The sequence below is a fragment of the Harmonia axyridis genome, chromosome 3 (genome assembly GCF_914767665.1).
Source record: "Harmonia axyridis chromosome 3, icHarAxyr1.1, whole genome shotgun sequence".
Lineage (NCBI taxonomy): Eukaryota > Metazoa > Arthropoda > Insecta > Coleoptera > Coccinellidae > Harmonia > Harmonia axyridis.
Genome location: NC_059503.1, coordinates 12,951,423 through 12,969,277, shown reverse-complemented (window position 1 = coordinate 12,969,277; position 17,855 = coordinate 12,951,423). Strand labels below are relative to the sequence as shown.

The 17,855-nt window shown below is 32.2% G+C and overlaps 4 protein-coding genes across 6 annotated transcripts; 3 read left to right on the top strand and 1 right to left on the bottom strand.

Annotated features, from left to right (window-relative positions):
* The first annotated feature begins 364 nt into the window (after positions 1 to 364).
* LOC123676129 (integrator complex subunit 10) lies at positions 365 to 6,398 on the top strand. The gene is made up of 13 exons (XM_045611849.1): positions 365 to 813; positions 870 to 940; positions 1,000 to 1,133; positions 1,234 to 1,349; positions 3,204 to 3,422; positions 3,878 to 3,984; positions 4,187 to 4,380; positions 4,507 to 4,680; positions 4,833 to 5,014; positions 5,068 to 5,238; positions 5,298 to 5,447; positions 5,525 to 5,619; positions 6,063 to 6,398. Exons 1-13 carry the CDS (start codon positions 676 to 678, stop codon positions 6,220 to 6,222), a joined length of 1,911 nt encoding a protein of 636 aa, XP_045467805.1. The 5' UTR covers positions 365 to 675; the 3' UTR covers positions 6,223 to 6,398.
* A 30-nt stretch (positions 6,399 to 6,428) lies between these two features.
* Positions 6,429 to 9,913, top strand: LOC123676130 (GPI mannosyltransferase 3). The gene is made up of 8 exons (XM_045611850.1): positions 6,429 to 6,716; positions 6,773 to 6,983; positions 7,089 to 7,239; positions 7,970 to 8,251; positions 8,302 to 8,403; positions 8,698 to 8,883; positions 9,025 to 9,228; positions 9,657 to 9,913. Exons 1-8 carry the CDS (start codon positions 6,459 to 6,461, stop codon positions 9,745 to 9,747), a joined length of 1,485 nt encoding a protein of 494 aa, XP_045467806.1. The 5' UTR covers positions 6,429 to 6,458; the 3' UTR covers positions 9,748 to 9,913.
* Positions 9,914 to 11,795: 1,882 nt separating this feature from the next.
* LOC123676133 (antichymotrypsin-2-like) lies at positions 11,796 to 16,579 on the top strand. 3 transcript variants are annotated; one of them, XM_045611855.1, is made up of 6 exons: positions 11,796 to 11,928; positions 13,649 to 13,768; positions 15,123 to 15,702; positions 15,783 to 15,988; positions 16,143 to 16,284; positions 16,373 to 16,579. In XM_045611855.1, the coding sequence occupies exons 2-6, from the start codon at positions 13,655 to 13,657 to the stop codon at positions 16,501 to 16,503; spliced, it is 1,173 nt and encodes a 390-aa protein (XP_045467811.1). In that variant the 5' UTR covers positions 11,796 to 11,928; positions 13,649 to 13,654; the 3' UTR covers positions 16,504 to 16,579. The 3 variants fall into 3 exon arrangements, with proteins under 3 accessions (XP_045467811.1, XP_045467809.1, XP_045467810.1); XM_045611853.1 differs by lacking the exon at positions 11,796 to 11,928 and adding an exon at positions 11,971 to 12,097; XM_045611854.1 differs by lacking the exon at positions 11,796 to 11,928 and adding an exon at positions 12,199 to 12,463.
* Positions 16,580 to 16,736: 157 nt separating this feature from the next.
* Positions 16,737 to 17,683, bottom strand: LOC123676135 (60S ribosomal protein L7a-like). The gene has a single exon (XM_045611861.1). The coding sequence runs from the start codon at positions 17,604 to 17,606 to the stop codon at positions 16,791 to 16,793; it is 816 nt and encodes a 271-aa protein (XP_045467817.1). The 5' UTR covers positions 17,607 to 17,683; the 3' UTR covers positions 16,737 to 16,790.
* Positions 17,684 to 17,855: the final 172 nt, after the last annotated feature.

Genomic DNA, 17,855 nt, shown 5'->3' with positions numbered 1-17,855 from the left:
TGAGGTGAATAAAAACCAATTATATATTTCGGCTTCAGAAAAGAGATGTAAAAGATATCTTGAGGCTGACAACACTTTCACAATTCTATACGCACCATAACAAACCCCTACCCCGCCTTGTCTACAAATAAATACAACATTTGCCTTCAAAACAATTTGTATTATTATAATGACAACCCATCACTCAAATTCTCAAGACCCCAATATTTCACGTTCAATTAGTCCAATGTTGATGATATGTAGATATTAAGGTCGATTCATATTCGTAATCGGTATGAGTCCTAAATTTTTTCTTCTGTTTAACTCATAGACCTATAATAACATCTTAGAATATAGATAGACTTCTATCTATATTCTAAGCTTGCAAATAATTTATCAAAAAATCAAATTGTAATATTCACCTTTTAAAGTGGGGATTGGAAAAAAATGGTGTATTTTTATTTATTGAACCTGTGATTGAGTCATTTAAATGAAAAATAAATCCGTTTTCAAAGATTAGAATCTATGAATCTTGGTCGAGTCTCCTAACCCTACATTTTAATGTCATTATCAATCAGAGACAACTTTAATAATTCTATTATTATCTATTCTATCTAAGGACAACAATTACCAATATCAAATAGTTTTATTCAGAAATAGCCTGTTTTGATTTTTAATCATATGATTCATTAGAAAATGGAGATGGATTTAGATATCTCTGATGAAGACTATGTGATTGCTATGGTGAAACAGTCCTTTCCGACTGACCCATTTGAATCTAGAGCATGGATGCTTACAGCAAAATCATTGTATCCAGCAAATTTTGGAGTTCAGGTACCACTGTGATTTTGATTTATTTTACACATATGCCTCTAATTGAATTATTTCAGTTCCAAGCTTATCGAATTCAAAAGGAACTACAAGCTAACATAAAGGGGGCAGCTAAATGTTTTAGTGATTTGTAAGAAACACTTATTTATTTGTGACAGTTTCGATATTATTATATTGTATACACTTCAGGATTGGTAAATTTGAAGAAAAAGAACAATTATGGAAAGAAATAGAAGCAATTACTAAAGCACTGAGAGCTGAAGATGATGATACTAATAGGTCGACCGAGTTTCTATGTGAAATGTTTAAGCATATGTCTACAGGTAAAAAAATGTATTTTAAGGCTTTGTATATACTTCAAAATAATAATGAAGCAATAATCATTTGTGTCATTTATCATAATACTAATATATTTCATTCTAGATGTTCAACATCATTTATTGGTATTAACTGCTAATCATTGTGAGGATACCATGGAACATTGCCGATTATTACTTCTCCTACTTCAAAGATTTCCTGTGGCCATTTCTAGTTATGCGGTAATTCAACTCATTATTTACAAAAAAATTTTCTTCTCAATATATTTTCATTATATATTATCATTGACTCAATTTAATACAACAGTTGATATGAAAGTAGTCTGTATTAAATTTAAGGTTGAACCATACTCTTATCTATAAATCATTATTTTTGTTTGATAACAATGTTGTCTCTCTCTGTCAATGAATGTGATACTATTCTTCCTTGTCTTCCACTAGCACTTCAAAGTTATTTTCCACTGTGCATGCTCAACCCCTATCCATGATCTGAAAACGCTGTATAGGAAACTTTTGTATAGGCCATCTATGGCCCAAACTGCACAGCTCCCACGGCAGCGCTGGAGGTCATACTAGATTTGCCTCCCTTACACCTACATGTGAGGAAATGTAGCCTGCTCGAAGCAATAAGAATTTCCCCTAATGGAAAGCTCCTTCTGCAAAATTGGGTTGGACATATGAGGATACTGAATCAACTAGATTCAAACCTCCTCGCAAAACCAAAGGATATTATGCCAACCACCTACGATTTTGAAACGCCCTTTGAAACGGTTATAAATGACCGTCCTATTGCAATAAGTCTCGTAAATCGTCTGGAAAAAAAGTCATCCATATGGTTCACAGATGGATCAAAAACAGAGAAGGGCACCGGCATTGGGATATATGGACCTAGACTGAGGATCTCTAAAGCCCTGGGAAGTGACCCCGCGATTCTACAGACCGAGATAATGGCTGTTTATGTATGCGCCAAGGAGTGTCTCAAAATGAACCTCAAGGGGGCGCATATCTACATCACCACGGACAGCCAAACCACGTTGAGATCCCTGGAATCGTGTTGTCAGGGGTCTTTGCTGACTTGGGAGTGCCGTAACACCATAAAGCAACTGGCCAGAGGAAATAAGGTGACTCTACTATGGGTACCAGGGCACTGTGGGGTTGAAGGAAATGAAAGAGAGGATGAACTTGCAAAAAGTGCATCAAGGTTAAGACCTCCTGGACCTGAGCCTTTCTGTGGGATAGGAAAAGACCAATACAAAGCTGCGGACCAGCTATGGGAGTTGAACAGTAGGACAATACACTGGACTAACACTCCTAGACTTGCTCAGGCAAAGAAATTCGTGAAGATTTCACCTACCTACGCCAAAAAGCTCCTGAAGCTGTCGCGAGCAGAGCTTCGGGTGATGGTGGGACTGCTGACGGGGCACTGTCGGTACAAACATCATTTGTACCCTATGGGAAAGTCAGCAGACGAGATTTGCAGGCTCTGTGGATCGGAAGTAGAAACGGCCGAACACTTGTTATGCAAGTGTCCGGAGCTGGCTGGCCTAAGAACCATTCACATGGGTAAGCCGGTCCTGGATACTAGAGAGGTAACGGCCAAGGCCCCTAAGGAGGTTGTCAATTTTATTAACGTCGTTGACGACCTCCCTGGGTTTCTATGAATGAGTAGGGTAGTGAACAAAAGATCTGCATGGTCGCAGTTCCCGGAAGGCTTACCGAACCATAACGACACCAGTTCAAATAATAATAATAATAATGGCCCAAACTGAATGCCGATACCAAATTTCACAACGGATAGAAATTGTAGAAGTTAAGGTTGTGCAGACAAGGATTAGCTAACAAACAGGAAAAAACCAAAGTTGTTCAGAATTGTCTGAAATGCATTTTGCTAGTGGAAATTTTGAAATCGGCGACCAAATTTTTTTCATTTAAAAAGCGATCACACCCTCGGTAGTTTTGAAAGTTTTCTTGTATTTGTGTATAACAAAAATTTTGAAGAAAATTGTAATCTCTAAGATATTACTATTTGTATCATATGTTCAAAAAAAAAACTGTTTTTAACAACCTATTTTCTAGTCAAACTTAGTGGACACACTTTGCAGTGCTGAAAGACATTGTTATAATACTGCAATAAATAATCCTTGTAGAAAAATACTTGTATGTGACCTCTTACCATTACTGGCCAATGAACAAGATCTAAACTTGGATATAACAGAGAAACAGTATTATAATGTTTTGGTTAAAGCAATACAGTTTTACCTTTATTCTATGGGATTTATGCAATTGGAAGAACAGGTAAGTATCCTCTGACTTGATATTAATATAGTAGATTATTTGCTGAATCAGGAATCATCTTTCTGAGATTTATCATTCATAAAATTTTTTTGTCAACGGGTACTGTATGGCAGCTGACTTTTTCGAGAAGTACCCAATGCAAAATTGGTACCAATTTTTGTCAACAAAATACATGTAGAATGCAATACAGAGAATTTCATGTTGGCGCATGTTCAATGCCCACTTTTTATAAATAAATAAATTTATTCCCAAAACATTAAAAAGAAATTCATTAACTTATATAAAATTGTATAAAAATTGCAGAAGTCTGAAAGGCATTTTACAAGTGAAAATTCTGGAATTGGAGACCAAGAGTTTCTTATTCTTACAAGAGATCACATTACTACCTTCAGTAGACTCGGAAGCAATAAATACCACTTTTTTCGATAATTTGGTAATATGTATTTGTTTTCTAGGAAGATCTAAAAATTGAGGGAGCATGGCAAAAACTATTTACTATTGTTGAATTTATCGGTAATCAGTTAGGATGGGATCCCACTATTGGCTTCAGTAATACAAACTGGTAGGTTCCGCTGTAAATTTGTGGGGATTGGAACTTTTCACTTGTTCTGAACAACTTCTGTCAATGGAATAATAAATAAATGATTATTATCATTATTATTTCTTGTATTCTTTCGTTATATGATCTTCGAATAATTATAAAATCAAATATAAATGAATATTCTGAACTGAATTGAGTCTTCTGAAATATTAATTTTTTACAGGTCTAAAGAAGGATTTTGGCGGAAATTACTTGCATATCATCGTCAGGTGCCACCCAATTTTGATGAGAAACAGAGTTGTTTTACTATTTTTATATTCTTTTGTTATTGTTTGGATGAATATAATTTCAGTACTACTCCTGAATGCAGTCCTGGACAACTTCCTATAACTCACGTTTTAGTTGAGGCATTTCTAGGTGATTACTTGATAAAAAGTTAAACTAATATCTATTTATTTTGGTATGAATACATCTTTTTTTTTGGCTTGTTAAAATACTTACTCAATTAATTATTTTATTCCATTTATTGTCATTTAATTGCAGATCCTACCTTACCTGTTCCGCCAGTTGAACCTAAATTCAAAAGGAGGAAAAATGATGCCGCTCCTCATCCTCATATTTCTGTGGAAAAGCCTGAAATGAAACAGATGATAAATAATTTTTTTATGGTTGTAAATTGTTTTGAATTCATTTACAGTACAGAAAGGCTAAAGAGGGGTAAATAACCCATTTTTTATCTCAAAAAAAATTCAAATAGGTTTCAAGTCAATTGTGATTGAAATAAATGAATTGCACCATTTCCATATAAAATTTCAGAATTGAATGTGACCCCTTGTTAGTTTTCATTTTAATCTGTCTTTTATTTACAGAATTCAAAAAATTCTGTGATTGCTTAAAAATAGATGCATACTTAAACGGATTCATCATTGACTACATGGTCTATAAAGGGAAATTTGATGAGCTTATAGCTTTTTTTGAAAAATCCAATTGTCAAGTTGTTTCTAAAAATATTAGGACAGCTCATGTCTCGTATATCACAAAGAATTATAGTGTGAGTTGTTGAGAGGAATTGTATTTATCAATTCTAATGTATTTAAATTTCAGGCTTGTTTTGAACAAATTCTTTCCATACTACCCTTATTATCCATCAGGAATAAAGGAAATCTCAGTACATCACTAGTAATAGGTGGGGTGCGAAGACATCTTCATTTTCTACCATTAACTCACTTCGCAGTACTACAGTACTGTGTTAAATTATTACTCAGATGTATAACAGTAAGTTATCTAGGAAATGATTCCATATTATTATTTTAATCCATTTTTTATTTTCGTAGGAAAACTTATCAAGTACAAACTACAATGAATATGCAATCGGCAGTGCTTTGGTCCTTACTCAGCTGGATTGGCCACAAGAAGACGAATTTGTACCCCCCATTATGGAAAAAATTAAACTACATGGTTCCTTTCATTTCCCCTTATTTCAGGTATTTTAGGCATTCTTCACAATTCAAATTTCGTAAGTCAGTGAAAATAAATAAATTTCATATTCTTTTTATTTCAGAATTATATCATAAACATAGAATTATTGGAGGAACTGACATATTTATGGACGCCTCAAGGTGGTCAAATTACGTTGGATATTATTCCCCACTTGGGGTGAGTTTATGATAAAATATTTTGAATATTCTCAAAATTGGCAAAACTAAAACTAATCAGTGCATTCACCAGGTTTTTAAACATCTTAATGGCAGCTAACCTATATCTAAGATGTCTAAAAATACTGCTTTATGTTTTCTATCCTGACTCTCCCAGATCTCTGTGAGACCTATCAGACCTACAGCTTAGAGCTTGTACGAGTAAGGAGAACCAGTGAAGGCTTTGTTACTGTGTCCCATAGGCCTCAGAATAATAAACTACTTCAAATCTATAGCACCTTAGTCTATGGCATATCCATTATTTGTTTTTACATCTACCCCAGCAGCTGATCTGACCATAGAGTGCTAATTCAACTCTATGTCAGAATTTCCTTTGTGCTATCCTATTTTTTTTTTCAATAAAAAAAATTATATTTGGTTATTAATGGAATATTTCTCTTTCAGACAAAGAAGAATAGGTACTCGAGGTGCTGATAAAGGTGCAAAAGAAGAAATAAAACAAGCCATCAGGAGACAAATAGCCAGAAGTAATGAGAAGCTAGATGATTTACTCTTTAAATTTTTAACTCATGAAAGGGCCCAAATTTTGCAAACACTGATATAACGAGAGAACTGATCATATTACCTGTTTCAAAACTTAACTTGATCTAGATTTATACCGCATGTTTTTCTGTGATTTAGGAGATGTTTCGTTTAACCTAATTTTTTAACCTACAATTTTTTTACTGTTAAATGTCAATAAAAATGGATTGAATTTTTTAAATAAATGTCTACAAACTGGTTGTACAATTTATATATAGTTATAAAAACATTTGGGGAGATAACAATTCTTACATAAATATGGAATTTAAGACTAACTGGTTTATGGTACCTTTGATATTCTTTGCATTAAGAATAGCTTCAGTATTTCTAGTCCAAACCTTTTACGAGGCAGATGAGTATTGGCAGTCCCTAGAAGTTGCACATAAATTCACATTTGGTTATGGTTACTTGACGTGGGAATGGGAAAAAGGCATAAGGAGCTATGTCTATCCTATATTTTTCACCATACTATACAAAATACTTGCTATAATAAAGTTAGACATTCCTACTTTACTTGTAAGCAAAACTAACTCTATATTGTATATAACATTCTACTAATAAATGATTTCAAGGTTCTGCTACCTAGAGTATTACAAGCCTCTTTGAGTGCTTATTCCGATATATGTTTCTACGAATGGACAGGAAGGAGAAAATGGGCAATTTTCTGTTTGGCTACTTCGTGGTTTTCATTTTATATGGGTTCAAGAACTTTAATCAACTCTTTTGAAACAGCTATTTCTACAATTGCATTGTCTTTATTTCCATGGCCAGGAATGGTTAAAGGTTTGTCGTCATAACATATATTTTTCTAAAAAATATGCAATAAATAATAATTCAGATACTATGGAAAAGATACGCCAAGGATTAAAACAAGTTAATTTTTTCCAGAAGAAAAATTAAACTTTCTTTGGTTGGTAGGATTCATCTGTATCGTGAGACCAACTTCTGCAATTATGTGGCTACCATTATGTCTTTATCATTTACTTATTACAAAGCATAGTTGGTCATTTCTGATACTCACTAAGTATTTACCAATTGGGTAAGGAAATTCGGTTTATTTTTTCCAATATTAAGAAACACTGAAATTAAGTACATAAATGAATCAGTAATTTTCATTTCCATTGCTCCTCTTGAGTTCAACATCTGATTTTTTTATTTTATTTAAATTTACAACTATCGTTCAACATTATAATTTTTGTTATTATAGTTGAGTTATAATTAATTTTTATAATTATTGAAATTACATTTGAATTTGATTGATTTGAAATAATACAAATTTGAATAGTAAACAAAAAATTTCGGGAAATTATTAATTTAATTAGCAGGATATATAATCAAATGTAACATAAAAGTCAAACATCTAAAATTGAATAAACACACCACAATATATGGGGGAAACTATCAATTCCGTAATGTGTAATTGATATGATTTTTCTCCCTCAGTTTTCCTTTCATATATTTTCTAATAATATGTAATATAAAAGACTGCGGTCGATAGTCTTTTCACAAAAGAATGCTAACATGTTTTGAACTATATCTCGAATAAATGGTGCCTAAATTATGTTATGCTCTCTGGGACTGATTAAATTGAATGAAAAATCCCGTTTTAGAGACAATCGACTGTAATATATGATCATGATGATAATATAAGATGTTGAGTCCAATTGAATTTAGTAATTTGATGCGAAATATACATACACTGCTGTATTAATACTAAGTGAAAAATTCAACAAATTGTATTGAATGCCTGAATAATTCGATTTTTTCAGAATATTGTTGTTGATAGCATCAACTTTGATAGATTCATTAGCTCATGGATCATTCATAATTACCTTTTATGAATTTTTTAAATTTAATATAATTAAAAATGTGGCAATATCCTATGGTACCCTACCTTGGTATTGGTATATGTCATTTGGATTACCAGCTATTCTAGGAGTTCATCTTATGCCTTTTATAATTGCTTCTTTAATGGTATTGAAAAACAGAAAAGTCCATCAGAATGAATTGATTTTATTGGGGACAGTTGTATTCAGTATTGGTGTTTTCAGGTAATATCGAAATATTAGTATGATATGGAGTGCTAATTTTATACTTTCAGTTATTTACCTCACAAAGAATTCAGATTTTTGATGCCATTGCTACCAATCATGTTGTTTATCACGTCTAGGTATCTAGCAGTTTGGAGTAGAAAAGTTAAAACGTAAGAATTATAGCTGGAGATATTATATTCTATACTTCTCAATTGAATCTTGAAAATATGAATAAAAACAATATTCTGGTTCTGCTAATAGTCTAGAACAACATTAGAATACTACTCAAGACGATTGATTATTAAAAAAATTTTCAACAATACTCAATTGATAGAGTGAATGTATAAATTAAAGTGAAGTATTTGTAAAATAATATAATGCCAGTTGGATCTGTTATATAAAATTGTATCTACTTTTGAGGTATAATTAGCTGATAAGAATATTAAGTCATTTTTAAATTTTAGCTTGCATATTTTGGCTGTTGCTCTTATATTATTCATTGGTAATATAGTCCCAGCATATTATTTGGGAATGATTCATCAAAGAGGAACATTGGACATAATGCCACATTTAAGAGAAATTGCCCAAAAAAATCCTGAAAATACTAGTTTTTTATTCCTGATGCCATGTCATTCCACACCAATGTATAGGTACACAAATCAAATTATTCTTTTTTTTAGATACTTACATCCATTGTTTGATTGAACTTTTAAGAATCTATGTAATTCAGAGTTAATTATATTTTTTGTTTTTTGAAAAACAATTTTTCTGATTATCTATATTTTTTTCAGCCATTTACATGTCAATGTAACTACCAGATTTTTAACATGTAATCCAAACTTTGAAAATGTTAAAGTTAAAGAAGATGAGGTGACAATGTTCTACAAGTCTCCCAACAAATGGCTCCGAAAACATTACCCCCCAAATGGAACACTTCCTAGTCATATTATTACATTCAATAGTTTAGTACCAAGCATTACTGATATTTTAAGCAGGTACTGTACTGACATAAATGCGTTATACTGACTATAATATCTTAGTATTGAAATAGTTGTGTATGCAACTAATATGTAAAGTGACTTTTTTTTTGTTCGCTCCTTCGAGGAGAATAACAAACTATCATTTTGCCCAAAGGTCTGTAATTTGAGCTAAGAGTGGTCTCAAAGGATCAGGTATGAGGCACTGAAGGTCAAAATCGATTCTGCCTCGATTCAAGAAATATATATATTTCATAGACTGATTCATCAAACAAAAATACAATAACTTATTAATAACTTTAAGATTTGTCCAACTTCAAAAACTATATTTATCTTCAACTATAAGATTATAGCCATACTCTACCAATTTGTTATAAATTCAACCATTATTTATTAAAACCTAGATTTATAATTTGGGATTCAACTCAAGCAATATTATGTTTCAGGTACAAAACTGTTGTAGATATATTTCACACTGATGTGCCCCTTTCTAGTAAATTTGGTACACGTATTCTAGTCCACGAACTACAGTTCTGATTGTGATCATTGATGAAAATAAAAGTTTCACCAGCAAAAACTAGATTAGTTGGAAATGTAATGGAAGGATACCTTTTCATGGTTCACCCTTTTTCTGATAATTAATGTTGTATTATTATTTATATAAGACACAATGCTTGTAGAATAAAATGCAAAAATAATTAAAGTCTCACTTTTTATGATCTATTTTTTTGATAATGAAATATGTTTTTCACTATCGAAAACTATTTTAAAAATCAAATATGAATTATGCTTATTGAAGGTAGTCAAAGAAATTCCTATTTCATCTCATTAGATTTGTGAAAGAGCAAGATCAGGTTTTTCTTAGAGGTAGATCCTTTATATATGGTAGCAATAGTGATTTCAGAATTTCAGTTAGTTCATGCAATTATTCAAAAATACATTTCATTCTGAAATTTAATATCTTTCTTTTAATTCAAAATAAGTTTTTTCCTTCCTTTTTACTTAGATGTGTGTAGAGCAATTCAGTCAATTAAACAAAACAGAGTGAATAACTGATTCATTCTTGCTTTGATAAGTTCAACATATCAAGGATGATCCATCGGTGAATTATCACTATTTCATTTGATAAGGAATGGACTCCTATTGAAAAAATTGTGAACTAATTAATAATCATAATAAAACGTTTATAATTGATACATTCCTAGAATATTTACAAACATGAAAATTCCTATTGTAATGAACTGGTATTTTGAAAATATCAGTGTTTCTGAGGAATTGCTACAAATTAATGTTGAAAATCGCATTTGGTAAAATAACTAATTTTGTAACCTATTTTATTATTTTGATCTTCTCCCTGATTAAAAATTGAAGCAAAGATTCCGACGCTAGATATTCATTATGCTATAATATTGCTAAAATATTTTTTTTTACGAAATATAATGATATCATATATCATTCATCTCAGAAAGTTTCCACCTCGTATGATAAGATCATATCACATAATTAAGTAACAATTTAAAAAACATGAGTCAAATTCAGTAGATTTGAATCGTCCGAAATGAATTTTTCGAGCGGAGATTTTCAAATCGGAGACCAAAAATTCCGTTAATCGCAAAAGTGATCACACAGCTTTTTCTAACTTCTATAGTAATTGGAAAGAAAGTGGGATAGTCGCCTTTGATTTATTAATTGTAATAAATAACTCATTGTAAATTTCATAGCAGGGTTATTTCCTCGTAAAAGATCTGAAATCATTAAAAAAACACTCAACAAAATGAAAAAAAAAGATGGAATCATCGTGGACTTGAACCCAGGTCATGTAGATGACCTGTGTTGTGTCAAAGGTTCTTACACTTCTTAGGTTAAACCCGGAGCTATCGCTATTCGTATATATAATTCATTACTAGGACTTGGTGGTAAAAAATATTGTATTCAGTATAATCGTAGCAATACATGTTTCCAATGTCACGGTTGATGTGTATTCTAAAGTTTTCGAAAAATTGAAATGTGTTTTCCAGATTTTTAAAAATTTAAGTATAGTATTCTTGAACCAGTATATGTAGGATCAATGCGATATAGCAGTTGATATTTGTACCAAAATTCTCCTATAATTCTAAAAAAAAGCTCTGGACAAGAGACGGACGGTTTTTATTTGATTTTTCTATTCTACACACTACAAAACGTAAACTGTGAACATTTCAGAAAAGGTAGAAATGTTTTTCCTCGAACGATTCATAAGATTTATTATCGAAAATAATATAAAGCAAAACCCACAAAAATCCCTATAGGTATGGAGTGTTTCTCCATTTGACCTCTAACCATTTTTTACAGTATTTCTCTACTTAACATCTCAAAAAAGAGCAAATTATTATCATTATTATTGTCAATTTAAACCTGACAAGATAATTGATGGAAATTGGTGGGAAATCTGTGTTGAATCATCATCGAGTTCATAGCGCACCTTTCCTGGAAGCACTACAGAAGGAGATTCCCAGTGTTGCCTACAAAGACCGATAAGTTCAATCGTATGTTTATATCAAAAATCCCGATACATATTTTATCTTCTCACCAATTAAAAATAAGCTCATGCAGATAAAATGAGGCTTGCGTTTAGGAGACCGCAGTGTTAATCTGCGATTGTACTGATTTGTTCTTGTTTTAAACCGACTTCGACCAAGTGAAGACATCTGTGACCAACAAATAAGAAAACATAACGAAGTGAGTCGCAATTCTGATTATTTTACCTTTATGTCATTTCCGCGAACTCAAATGTCTCTAGAGCTATCGATTATGTCGAATCAATCGTAATTGCCAGCCTCATAACTTGTTACGACTTGGTTTAAATAGCTTCATGCAGGCTACATTTTATTTACTTCAGATGACGAAGGTCAGTCAAACCAGATAGGTTTTTATATTATAAGATTATCGTAATTCACAGTGTTTTCGTCATAAAAGAAATTGACTTTATCTGGTGAACATACATATATTCATTAGAATTCAATGAAAATAGGGTGGTAAAATCTGATTCGATTGTTTGTTTGCGGTTTTATACTGAGTCGCTCTTTTTGTTTCTTTGTATAAAAAGTGCGGTGGAAATTTTCCCATAACTTTTTGTAGAGAAGAAACGAAAGAAATGACATACTATATTGTAATCGGTGATATGATCAACTTTGGTGTAGAATAAAATTCAAGATTCAACAAAAAGAACTTTGTGTAAATAATTTGAGACTGTGCTGTGATGCATTTATACAGGGTAACTCATCAGTACTTATATTATCATTATTTTAAAGAGATCTAAAAGGCACAAACTTGTAATTTTTATTCAACCTGTTGCGCTATGAAATCCATTCTTCTAGAATAAATTCGGCTTACATCAAAATATATTATGTAAAAGTTTCACGGTATCTATATTTGAAAAGCAAAAAAGTTATCACTTCGGTTTCAACCTAAAATTTTAGGTTTTTAGCAAGCTTTTTATGAGCAGAGCCGGCCAATATTTTGTCTGGGTGTCTGTATTATTTTTATATTTTGATCTGAGATTTGTCTGAAACGATCTGTTGACGAATTCATGTCCGCCGGTCGTAAACACAATAACTCTCGTATCTAAAGCCCTAGAAAGTTCGTGTCAATAGAAAATTCAAGCAGAATAAAAAAAAACTTATTTTTCAGTGATAAAACAGAGGCAACTGTTTTTAAATTTTTCGTATAATAATAATTTCAAGCTAATAATATCGATAAAAAATGCCGACTATTTCCGTAAATTCAGATCGAACTAGCTTAAAATTCAGTTTGTATATGTAACATATAATCTACTAGAATGTGGATCGTATCATATTTCATCAGAATTCCTCATCTAGACGAACTAACCATCAACGATAACGTCATTACAAATCAATATCATATGATTTGCAAGAGCGCAGTAGACGGATGTATAAACGAGCGATCAAAAGCTCCTGGCTTAGAGTACAAATGACACCGAAACTACCATACTTTTTTCTCTTTGGTATCAAGCTTCATACGATGCATGGCAAAATTTAGGAACATGTAGTCAAGTCTAGATCGAGATATTGAAGGTTGAGTGACGTTACATTTGTTGTTTGAAAAATGGATAAAAACGAGTTTCGTGTATTTGAAAAAACACTGTTTTTTACCGAAAAAATACTGTACAAGCAAAGCATTGGCTTGGTAAGTTTCATAGCAAAAAACAGCTAAAATTGATCTCCAAATAAAGCAATTGACTCTAATGATTGAAGTTTATTTCGAAAGCAAAGACGAATATTTTACAGAAAACGTAGATATTGAAAAATTGAGTGACAAATTAAGTCGAATAAAAAAAAAGTGTTTTTACTGGTTAGACCTGAGACTCAACTCCCAAAATGATCTTAAACAATTATATTTGACTTTCATATCCTTTAAAACATTATTTTAATTTTTGCAGGTCGAGATGAAGATAATTGGGTTAATAATGCTTCTCATAGCTGCTAGTAATGCAAAGGAAGATTTGGCTCTAAAGGAAATAGCTAAAGGAAATAATGAATTCACTGCCAGACTTCATCAGGTAGATTTTTTATGCTTGAACTATAATTTAGAAGAAACAAATGAATTTACATCATAATTGAAAAATTAGTTGGTATGAATATGAAACGTAATTTTTACTGTTGCATAATTAACTCGTAAATTATCGCCTCCGTATGTGATGATAAAATGTTAATTATGACATAAAAAAAAACATTATCCTCTGCGTGACCAAGCTCAAATGATGTTATCTCTTGAAACATGGAAATAAAATTCGCTTCAACCTTTAGATGATGAGTGATATCTATGTGGAATTGAAAGGATATTTTCTCATGTGAAATATGGGATTAATTTAAATTTACTTAAAATAAATACCTATACATATCTAGCTTTATACGTAAATGAAGTATTGAAAAATGTTAAATATGTAGGTAGAAGATGCAACAATTGACGATATTCAGAAACATGATTATATGATTTATATCGACACTTTTGTTTATCGTCGATTCTAATAACAATTGAATAACTCAATTTGTTATCAATACACCTTTCTTAATAGGAATTACATTTCTTCGAGGATAAGGATAGTTAAGCAGGATCATTTATCAAAATTGTAACCTTCCATTATGAAAAAGTTTTATCATCGAAGCTAAATATCCAAAGCAAAGGCTTTTTATTCATTATTATATAACAAATCATTAGTTAGTGTTGTTTAGCGATTTCGGTTATGGATTACCAATATCAATACCCGAAATTTCAGCTTTCTAGGATTCCAACTGCCGAGGTGATGAATGTTTAATCTTAGTTGCATGCTATGTTTTGCACAAAAAAAAGTAAATCTAACTCGAAAAGCGTTAGAGATAGGAACAAGGAAGTTAATTCATAAATAATCAAGAAGCTACGGCAAACCGAAAAAAGTAATAAAATAGGATGTTCAATTTGAAATAGCGAAGTTGTTAGTACTTTTTGATATGAGCCGCAACACTGAAAATATTTCAGATCGATAGAACAGTGGTTCCTACCCAAGAAAGCAAATTTTCAATAAAATCGTACCTTCCGTTCTCCGTAAAATTCTAGGGTACCATCTACCATGACCCACCCTGTGTAAAACAACAATTTTAAGCTTCATGGAAAATTTTATGTTAATTGGATAACCAGAACCATAGAAACTTCATGATGATTTAAAAAAATGCCTTGTATTTTCATGATAACAAAAGCTCGTTCATTCATACGCCAATTGCGCCCTTGGAGACCACATATACCTTTATACTGTTCTGTTATATTCAAGGGTGCAATTGGCGCATGAATGACGAGCGCTTCTGACTTCACGTGAATGCTATCCTCATTTTTTTTTCATCATTGTATAATTGCAATTTCAAATCAATTTTGTGTTTCAGGAATTAATAAAGACAAACACAGGGAACTTCATAGTAAGTCCGCAGTCCATCGAAACGATCATGGCTCTGACCTCCTTAGGAACAAAAGGCGAAACAGCTACTGAACTCCAGAAAGGTTTAAACCTGCCTTCGGACCCTCAGCAAATCAAGGACCAGCACCGAGCGTTGCAAAAGTACATGATAAACGGTAGATTTGTAACACTCACTTCGGTGAACAAGGTATATGTAGAGAATGGATTTGGAATACAGCCAACATTCCTAGAAACCGCAACCAATGATTTTGGTTCTGGCGTTGAAAATGTCCATTTTGGAGAAACTTCAGAGACGGCTACCAAAATAAACGAATGGGTGAAGAATCAAACCAACGATAAAATAAAGGATTTGATCAGCCCAGATATGTTAGACGAATTGACGAGGATCGTCCTGGTGAACGCTCTTTATTTCAAAGGACAATGGCTGTATCAATTCAAGGAAGACGAGACCAAACCTGCTGATTTTCATAAATCGATAAATGAAACCATCCAAGTTGACACCATGCAGACGACAGGATTTTTGAGGTTTGCCGAGAATGAAGAATTAGGTAAAATTATTTGTATACTATTTTTATAATCATTGCCTGAACAACTTTTTATAATCCTAATTGTATCAATGTTATTACAGGAGCAACATTTGTTGAGCTTCCATATAGAGGAACACCCGCTGTTCTGTCCATTGTTATGCCAAAAGAAATTGGTGGCCTTAGTTCTTTAGAAAATAACTTACATACCATACTGAGATTCCAGAATTTCACCAAACAAAACATCAAAGTATTCCTACCCAAGTTCAAAGTTGAATCTTCATTCAACCTTGTGGATACCCTACAAAATGTAAGTATTTAATGCCATTTTACATTGCAAGAGATAATAACCTTGGTTCAAATTATATCAAGTGAACGAAATTCATATATAATAAAAAGTATCTTAGAACTTCACAATGCAGGACGATTAGGACCGAAATTATCTTATTCATTTTCCATTTCAGTTGGGCGTCAAGAAATTATTCAAGAGCAATGCTGATTTGAGTGGAATTTCACTTCAAGAAGGATTACTAGTTTCTAAAGTTGTCCAGAAAGTATTTATGGATTTAAATGAGAAAGGAACTGAAGCTGCAGCAGCTACTGCAGGTAAGCTTGAAAGAATATCAAAGTAATCTATTCAGATAATCCATTAGACATTTGAAAACTATCCTTTGAAACCAATTTTTTTTTTCAGTGATTTCAATGGCAAGGAGCGCAGGATATGGAAGATTAGTGAGACATATAATCAAAATTGATCGTCCATTCCTGTTTTTCTTGAAACTGAATGAAGTCGTTCTGTTTGGAGGTAGAATAAGTGCCTTGTGATTGGTAGAGTTTGTAATGATATAACTGTGACATCAGTGTAAAATGAAAATAAATAATCAATAAACTATTGATCTAATTAGTGTTTATATTTTTTCCCATTTTCTGCAATTCAAAAACTGAAGGTATAATTTGGGTGAAATATTTCCTAGGGCTAAACAATTTCATAAAAGATATGATGGAAAGACTTTTGATTATTATCTGTAACCGCTATAATAAGAAGGAAAACAAAAACAAACTTTACACTTACTTATATTTCATAAAATCACTGTCAATATCTTATAATAAAATTAACCTTGTTTCTGGGCTAATTCCTTTGCTCTCGCCCTCTCAATTTTGGCAACATGAGCTGCAGATTTACATCCAAGAAGACCACCACCCCACAACTTTCTAATTTCATCTCCACGATCGTTGAAGTTGGTTTTGATAGTTTCCAAAAGTTTGGCAAAATTAGTTCTATCTCCAGAATCAACTTGAGTAATTGCAATGGAAGTACAAGTTTTTCTTCTCACTAACAAACCTAATCTAGCTTTTCCTTTTACAATACAATAAGGTACTCCCATCTTACGGCAGAGAGCAGGAAGATGAAGTACTACTTCAATAGGGTCTACATCATGAGCAATCACAACAAGTTGAGCTTTTTTCTGTTCAACCAACTTGGTCACTGTGTTTGCTCCACTTTTGATAGTGTTTGGTTTAGCAGGAATAGATGTTTCTTTTTTAGTACCTTTAGCTATTTTAGCCTCTGCACGTGCTTTCAATCTGTTTTTCTTTTGCAATTCTGTCTCAGGCCTGTATTTCTCACACAGTTTGAACAATTGAGTTGCTGTTTGTTTGTCAACTGTCTGAGTAAATTGGTTGATTGGAGGAGGGACTTTCAACCTTTTCTGCAATACAGCCATCTGCCTTTGAATCCTGATATACTTGGGCCATTTAACAAATCTTGAAAGATCTCTCTTCGGTTGGATATCTTGGCCAATGCCGAAATTTCTCGTTCTCTTCTCAAATAACGGATTCGTCACCTTTTTTGCTTCAATTTTCTTCACCTCAAGGGGGGCTGCCGCTACTTTCTTGCCAACCTTCTTTTTAATTTTTTTTTGCACCATTTTGAGAACAATTTAGTGTTAGCACACGGTTTTTACTTTTTACTAGTTTAGTTGAAAAGATTAAGGTTAAGGATTTAAGGAATAAAAAATAAAATTTCTGTCAGCTGTCTACATTGCAACATAGAATATCAAACCACTACTGAGTTGGTTTTTGATTTACCTCAAATATAATTCTTGAAAAAAAAAAGAAATAAATTTCATGAACTTTCTGACTTTTTTCGTCGTTTTCAAGGCAATTTATGAAAAATA

Bases quoted from the DNA above. Each gene is read 5' to 3' on its own strand.
- LOC123676133 (XM_045611853.1), top strand. From the start codon at position 12,062: ATGCAGGCTACATTTTATTTACTTCAGATGACGAAG. The intron at 15,703-15,782 runs GTAAAATTATTT...ATGTTATTACAG, and splicing joins TGCCGAGAATGAAGAATTAG to GAGCAACATTTGTTGAGCTT. The intron at 15,989-16,142 runs GTAAGTATTTAA...TTTCCATTTCAG, and splicing joins TTGTGGATACCCTACAAAAT to TTGGGCGTCAAGAAATTATT.
- LOC123676130 (XM_045611850.1), top strand. From the start codon at position 6,459: ATGGAATTTAAGACTAACTGGTTTATGGTACCTTTGATATTCTTTGCA. The intron at 8,404-8,697 runs GTAAGAATTATA...TTTAAATTTTAG, and splicing joins TGGAGTAGAAAAGTTAAAAC to CTTGCATATTTTGGCTGTTG. The intron at 9,229-9,656 runs GTACTGTACTGA...ATTATGTTTCAG, and splicing joins ATTACTGATATTTTAAGCAG to GTACAAAACTGTTGTAGATA.
- LOC123676135 (XM_045611861.1), bottom strand. From the start codon at position 17,606: ATGGTGCAAAAAAAAATTAAAAAGAAGGTTGGCAAGAAAGTAGCGGCA.
- LOC123676129 (XM_045611849.1), top strand. From the start codon at position 676: ATGGAGATGGATTTAGATATCTCTGATGAAGACTATGTGATTGCTATG. The intron at 5,015-5,067 runs GTGAGTTGTTGA...TTTAAATTTCAG, and splicing joins ATATCACAAAGAATTATAGT to GCTTGTTTTGAACAAATTCT. The intron at 5,239-5,297 runs GTAAGTTATCTA...TTATTTTCGTAG, and splicing joins TATTACTCAGATGTATAACA to GAAAACTTATCAAGTACAAA.